Source organism: Pithys albifrons, chromosome 7 (genome assembly GCF_047495875.1).
Source record: "Pithys albifrons albifrons isolate INPA30051 chromosome 7, PitAlb_v1, whole genome shotgun sequence".
Classification (NCBI taxonomy): Eukaryota; Metazoa; Chordata; class Aves; order Passeriformes; family Thamnophilidae; genus Pithys; species Pithys albifrons.
The window spans coordinates 50,909,726-50,917,234 of NC_092464.1; the positions used below are offsets into that span (position 1 = coordinate 50,909,726).

General features: G+C 47.2%; 1 long non-coding RNA gene and 1 gene segment (V, D, J or C); one reads left to right on the forward strand and one right to left on the reverse strand.

The window, feature by feature from the left end:
- Positions 1 to 76: 76 nt before the first annotated feature.
- On the forward strand, positions 77 to 4,858 carry LOC139674785 (uncharacterized). Of its 8 annotated transcripts, none has more exons than XR_011698355.1 (5): positions 77 to 2,604; positions 2,884 to 3,484; positions 3,624 to 3,717; positions 3,801 to 3,842; positions 4,016 to 4,858. It is a non-coding gene; the product is annotated as an uncharacterized lncRNA (long non-coding RNA). The 8 variants fall into 8 exon arrangements; XR_011698350.1 differs by having other exon boundaries at positions 2,884 to 3,036; positions 3,378 to 3,717; XR_011698353.1 differs by having other exon boundaries at positions 2,884 to 3,036; positions 3,530 to 3,717.
- On the reverse strand, positions 86 to 950 carry LOC139674784 (T cell receptor gamma variable 4-like). The segment is given in 2 exon segments: positions 86 to 429; positions 543 to 950. Coding segments are annotated over 2 exon segments (372 nt in total).
- Positions 4,859 to 7,509: the final 2,651 nt, after the last annotated feature.

The following is a 7,509-nucleotide window of genomic DNA, read 5'->3' on the forward strand; positions in this document are numbered from 1 at the left end:
CTGCTCACATCAGACAGAAAGAAGACTGGTGGAGAGACACAGTTAGAGCCTTGTGGTTGAGATGTTGTGGGTGGTTTTTTGCCTTGATGATCTTTGAGTTTCAATCACAGTGACGTACCCAGTAGGCACAGTAATAAGTAGCAGCATCATTGGAATTTACATCTTTTATTGTAAGAGAACACTGTCTCAGGTTGGAATATGTTTCAACGGTGTATCTGCTTGGTTCAAAGTCACTTTCAACAACAGTTCCTCCATGATACAAGAACAGGAGCCTCTTTGGAGCTTCACCCTCCTTCTGCAGATACCAGTGTATGAAAGTATTAGCAAAACGTTCCCCTAATATTTTAATTTCACAAATCATTCGTGCACTGTTTTGGAACATGGTGATGGATATAGGACTCTGCACGGGAATTTCCTGTGTAAATCCATCTAGGAAAGAGAAAAGGAGAAACGATGCAATTAGCTGGAATTCAGTGATAGACACCTGTTTGCACAGCCCTGAGTTTCTGAGAAGAAAGGTAGAATAATAAGAAAGTACTTACAAGACCAAGTGGCTGTGGCCACAAGCACTGCCAGCAGCAGCATGTTTGCTTGCCACGCTCTGCTCTCGTTGAGACTCAGAGGAGAGTGGAAGGGACCCCAGATGGGGAGGAACCGTGTTGTGTGAAAGAGGAGGTGACACTCTTGAATGGTCTTTAGGAATGAAGATGAGGTGCAGAAAACCCTCTCCAGGCTACCAAATGCTAAAATTGCTTAAAAGGCTGCAGTCCTGTCTGTTTTCCACGGAAATATGAGAAACACTGGCAAATCCATGGATTGTGGCCCCACAGACCTTGAGTCAGAGTGACTGAGCAAAGGCAGCTGTGTATGGTGGAGGGAAGGTCTCAGCCTGGCACTCGCTGGGCAGGCAGTGAGTGTGCACCACGCCCGAGGGGTGCAGGGGGTTGCACAGGGCCCAAGGGGGTGGGAGACATTCTCCCCTGCTGTTGGGAACCGCCCTTTGCTGCCTCAGCTTGCTCACCCAGCTGCAGAGTGCACAAGTGCCTGGGGTGTCCCTGTGCAGCTCTGCCCTCCACCAGAGCAGCCCAGGCCATCAGGCTGCAGCACCTGGGCAGCTGCACCGCGGGCACTTGTCCCCACTCTGCTTTGGGCTGCGGGAGGAAACGCACAGCCACAGGATTTCAGTTCCCAAGCTCAGCTGAGGCGCAAACACCGACTGAAGAAGAGAGTGGCAAACAAATGAGAGCAGCTGCTGCCAACAGCCCCTGCAGAGACACATCTTGGTGAGTCGCTCTGGGGCTGTGGGGTCTCCCCTGCGCATAAGAGCCCAGGCTGCAGCTCCCTGGGTGTGAAGGAATTGAGTTGCTTCAGCCTCCCTCCTGCTGGCAGCTGCTCCATGCAGTGGGCTGGTGGAAGCACATGCTGCCAAGTGCCTTGGAAAGGTGCCTGTGAGTGCAGGGCTCCTGGCAGAGTCAGGGAAGGGGAGACAGCTGCCTCTGTGTGGTGGCAATGGAAAGGGTCCCTCTCTTCCCAAAAAATAACTGTGGAAAAGCCTCTTGCATTTTCTATCAGGTCACGCTGAGGGAGATGAGAAGGAGAAATTACTTAAAAAATGGCAGGACACAACAAAGTGACAAGGAATAGAGAGCTGCAAAACAGATTTTAAGGTGAAGTGCAGGGAGGGTCTTGGAAAAGATCCCTCATCCCAGTACCATCCCTTGACAGTCTCCTGCATGGGCAACTGTGCTTAAAAGCAGGGTGAAAAGTGCCTTGGCAGTTGTGTGTTGAGGACCTGAGAACTCAAACTCCTCTTCCAAAAACTCCCATGCATGAAACAGGAGCAGTCCATTACTGTTCTTCTGATCACACAGCAGAATTCTGTCAGGCACCTGATCCCAGATGAGGAGCAAAGAAATGCAGCAGTGGCTGCATCTCACATGATTAATTTACAGCTACTGTCTAGGTTTTGTACTGTGGCTTTCTAATACAGCAAGCCCCTCCTTGGAATAATTACAGATCTAACACAGTGGTGTCTATGCCAAGAGGACACATGCACCTGCCAGAAGATTGGTCTACAAAATCCCTTGCCAGGTTCAGCTTATCACTAAATAGACTTGTTGGTGATTAAATGGCCAAAACCTACTTTGCAGAGAGCTTCATTGTCTAAAGCTATCTAAATAACTTCCCCTTTGTAAATCCATGCTGACTAATCCTGATCACCTTCTGCATCTCTCTGTGTCTGTAAATGAGTTCCAGGCTTTCAATTCCATCACCTTCCCAAGGATTGAGATAGGACCAACCTGCCTGGAGTTCACAGTCTTTCTTGAAAATAGGAGTGGCGTTTGTTTCTTCTGGTCTTCGGGAACCTGTATTGGTTGTTGAGAGCTTTCAAAAGTAGGTGAAAGTCCCCTTGCAAAGGCATTGGCCAGCTGGCTCAGCACTTGTGGCTGCATCCCCTCAGGAGCCACAGACTTCTGTGTGTTAACTGCTCAGTAACCTGATCCTTCTCCCCCAAAGGTTGTGTCTTTCTTGCTCCACCTGGTCTCAGGGGCCTGGGATTCCTGAGGGTCATTCTTGTGTGTGAATACTGAGGCAAAGGAAGCAGTGAGTACCTCAGGTTTTCCCTTGTCATTTCTCACCAGATTCCCTGCCCCACGCAGCAGCTTTCCTTAATCTTTCTTTTGCTACCTCTGTCTTGTATAACTCTTTCTTGATGCCCTTTCTATCCTTTACCAAATTCAATTCAAGCTGGGCTAGTGCTTTCCTGAACCCATCCCTGCATGGTTGAGCAGCAGCTCCTGCATCAACTTCCTCTGCTCCTACCTGCTGAACACTTCATTGTTATGCCTGAGTTCAGTCAGCAGCTTTTTGCTCCTTCTTGAGGGAGTCCTGCTGCCTTTGAGTTGGAGGTCCAGCAGAGCACATTTCCTTGGAGGCTGCTCAATCACCTGTGTCAGGAAATTGTGGCAACTCACTTCAGAACCCTCCTAGACTGGTTGTGAGAAATCCTCAGCTCCCACAATACAAAGAAAAAAGGTAAGCTGGCTGAAGTTGACATCTGCAGTCACATGTAGTGCAACCTGTTTTTCAAATAGTTGAGGAAGGCACAAACAACTATAGCAAGACATTTTATGCTCAAATCACATGGAAAGTTGAGCAAAAGCAGTGTTCAGAGGCTGTGGAGCCGTAAACCCATCACTGTGGAGGCACTCTTGGACTCATTTTTAAGGTGCAGATGCACTAGAGGAATATGTCAAAGGATATTGAACACATGCACTCTAACCTAAATCAGAAACTTGAGGACATAGAAGTATCTCAGTGTTCTGAGTTGCTGTCAATATAATGCCCTCTTTGCTAGAACCAGTCTTTGATTGCAGAGTCTGATTTGTAAAGTTCAGAACACTGACCCAAAGGCTCAGAGGGGCTCAGCTTGCCTGGGGCACGGCTCATGGTGATGATTTCAGTTATGTCTTGGACACATCAGGTGAGGAGCTGTGACAAGAAAAATACGATTTCTGGGCTCTTGTAGGAATTTGTAGTGACTGAAATGCAAAGGAAGACAAAAGAAAAATATGAGGAGGGATGTACAGGATCACCTGGTCTTCTGTCCTTTCATATTCCAGTCTTTCTTCTTCAAAAGGAACAACTGAGGAGATGGAGACATTGCTCTGCTTGCTAGGATTTTAACAGGGACTTGCAGCTCACACCCAGATACATGTGAGTATTGAAGTGATACACTGATCAGTAACTTCATCTATTCAATAATTGTCTTAAGTAATTGTTTTTCTTCGCCTCTGCAGAGTTCAAAGCACAAGGCACCTTTTTGTACAGCTTCTCATTGGGTGAGTGGCTTTGTGATGCTTATATAGACATAATATGCACAATAATAAATGCCAGAATCCCTCGGGGTTACAGAATTTATCTTCAGGTAATATGAAGGCTCAGGAGGATCCTTCCAAGCTTGGTATCTCTGTCTGTCCCTGCTGTCATCAAAAACAGGTGTCTGTCCTGACAGGTACAGGATTCTCTTCGGTGGCTCTCCAGGAAGTTGCTTGTACCAGTGCACAGTCCTTGCATCCGTCAGTTGGCACGACATGCTGACAGAGCTGCCCTTCAGCTGTTGCTGCATCTCTGGTCTTTGCACGGACACTGACTGAGAGTCTCCACCTGGAAGGGGAAGCAGAGAACTTGTGAGAGGGGAGAAGCTCCTGGAGTCTGGAATCAGGGCTGTGTTCACTGTACACAGAAAGGAGGCAAAAGATAAAAACACTCACGGCTCCAAATTGAAGTTGCAAGAAGGACTGGAAACAGCAACATGCTGTCTGTGCAGATTAAAGTCAGATATGAATTAAATAGAGACAGAAATGTTTCAAAACTCTTCAGGTGGAGAAAGCATCAAATAACTGGGAGGAGGAAATGACTCATTCAATACATCCAATGGTTGTTTTTCCACTCACTGCCTCTGAGGGTGTTAAATTTACTGACAAGCTAAACCACACCAGTAACAGTGTAGAAAGAACATAAAATACTCACTCTGAAACAAATTTCTTCATCTGTCTACCTATTACACTCATTTCAGACTTATGTAGTGAACATACACAGAAAAACTCCAGCCAGCTGTTTGCTACCTCCTGTTTTATCTTGTACTTTTCCTCATTGCAGAACCCTGGAGAGATGCCCTGCAAATACTTACACAGTGAATGGTCCCATAAGAGAGAATCCTCTGGAGCCCTTTAAGGCCTTTGTCAATAGCAGTGTACACAAATAAATCCCATCTCACTAGGACAGAAAGTTGATGTTGTTCTGTTGTCCTTGTGATACATACAAGAATTTGTGTCAGGTCCTGTAGTGCAGGCATATCTACAAGGAAAGAACAAAAAGCCCCTCACATGGACATGAGGTTGTGAATCCCACTGTCACACAAGTGGAATTTCACTTTGGCTCTCCTCCCAGCTACCTGGCTGAGCAGGGCTGTTCTACCATGTCCATATCCCAGCTCTAGTCTGCAGTTTTCCCTTGTACATGATCTTCACAATCCTTTCTTGGAACAGTCTTTTCAGATGTTACCTGGTGTAACAGACCCTTGCCTATAAGAAGGGGTCATTGTTATCATAACCATTAAGATGGGAGTGACTGCTGATGAGTGTCACCCATATCTCCACCATCTCTTGGATCTGAAGCCTCCCAGGCTAAACCTTCTGTGGAAATATCTTCCACCTCTGCTCCCAACTCACCATGGCTTAATTTTTGCTTTCTCAGAATGTATTTGGGGAAATATTTCTATTATTCAAAGACCCACTTTGTTACCGTATAATTTAACTGCAATGCCTTCACTCACAGGAGGGTTCCTTTTCCCCAGCATAGACCATTATGCCAGCTCAGTCGTGACACATCTTTGTGTTTCTTCTGGTCTAATATTCGTATAAACATACTCAGTATAAACTTGCTGGGATGTTTCAGAGACAGGAAGGTGCCATTAAGGTTCTTTGCATTTGACAGAAAGCATTGCCCCTCAAGGCACACAGAGCTTTCTGGACAGGCTGCCAGTCACCCACTGACTGTGTGGAGCTGCCAGTAGGTGCAGTAGTAGGTGCCTTCATCACTGGCTTTGATGTTCTTGATTGTGAAAGTGAAGACATTTTTACCTTTCCTCACACAAGAATACTTTTTCTCATAGGACTTGTCATCATAAGCCACAGATTGCCCTCCAATATACAGGATGCACTCAGGAGCTCTGGGGGGCACCTGTCGGTACCAATGGACATACTCGTAGGTGGAATCAGAGATGCCCTCGGCTGTGCAGTTCATGGATGCTTCAGCACTGGGCTGTCCTGTAACCGAGGCTTGACTCTGCCTCAGAAGCACTTGTGCTTGTCCATCTAGAAAGGAGGAGAGAGATCAGGACAAATACTCTCAGCTTGCTATAAACTCACACACATGAAGAGGGCATGCTTCCTGCAGCTGCCCCGTGCCAGGTGCCAAGGGCAGCCTACAATGACAGGCTGCAGTCAGGGCAAGGAGGGCAAGCAGCAACATCCTGAGGGATCTTGCTGATGTCTGCCTCTGGGAGGAAGGGACAGCACTGCTGGTAGGGGCACATGGCTGGGCTGAGGAAAGGAAATGAGTCACTGGGGCATAATCTGGAGAGGCTGTCCTGGCAACAGGTGGGTGTTGTTTGAGACTAAGCAGCCTGATTGAACCCTGCTAAATGTTAACAGTCCAATTATGGCTTTTACACAAAGGGCACAAACCCTCTCTCTCCCTCTCTCCCTTCCACCCCAGCCCCTCAGCTACCTTAACTCATTTACAGACTAACAGAGAGCTGAAATAACTTACATGAATGTCTTTCTCTTTTATAGTTGCAGTCTTGCTGCCCTGGGAAAGGAGAAGCCCCACTGAACTTAATCAGGTGACTTGTGGTTTAACCTAATTGAAGGTTTGATCAACTCCAAACAGAAAACAAAGAGAGGTACAAAATGGGCATATTACCTCTAGAGTCTTAGGCTTAACTGTGGCTTTGTTCCAAAGATGTAGCTTGAAGGGTAATGTTAATAGAAAGGAATCTCCTCCCTTTAGGTAGCCCTCCATACTATGCTGTAAACCCACTCAGAGGCAATCCAGACCTATAAAGATGCCTTTGTGTTGACAAAGTGGAAGAGCAGCTGTTCTGGTAGTGGCTGAAGGTGCCCCTGCAAATCTCAGCAGCACCTTTGGTGTGTGGCTGCCTGCACAACCTGATTCAAGGCTGGTGGGAAAAGCAGGGTGCTGATGTTCCTGCGCATTGTGAAACACTTCAGGTTCTGCTTTGGCAGGTCTTTGTGCAGGTCCCCTGTGGCTTTCTGCTGCTGTGCATCCCACCTGGCACAGTAGTAGGTGGCGGAGTCTTGCGGAGTTATTCTACTCACTGTCAGGGTGCAGATAGATTTGCTGGCATCCTTCTCCACACTAAACTTGCCCTCATCAGCCTGGTTTTCCAGGAAAGTCCTGGAGGATATGTAGGCAATACGCTCGGGAGCTGCATTGACCTTCTGTTGGTACCAGTGAATGAAAATGGTGCTAAAATCAGGGCTGGAGACATGGCAGTTGATTAGCACCGTTTTGCCTTCTGGCTTGGTGATGGATAAGGGGCTTTGCTGCAAGTCTCGTGCAGAGCCACCTGTGGCAAAAAAAGAGAAAAATTAGAGGAATGAAGCTGAGATAAGAGAGCTTCCTCTTTGCCACTGGTGGATGTGCAGGCAGCTGGATGAGCAGGGCACATACAAGAAAAAACGGCTGCCAGGATGAAAGCGCTCAGACACCACATTGTCACTGCTCTCCTTGAAGCTTCCTTACGGGGACAGGGTCAGGGTCACCCTCAGGAGTGGGTCAAGCAGATCTGAGTGACAGAAAACCATCCAATGAGGCTGTGTCAGCGGCAAGTGCGTTAATCAATGGCGTGCAAGCCATTTCCTTTGGTTAAAACTTAAACAGGAAGGAAAAAACCTCCAACATCCACCTTGGTAAGAAAAG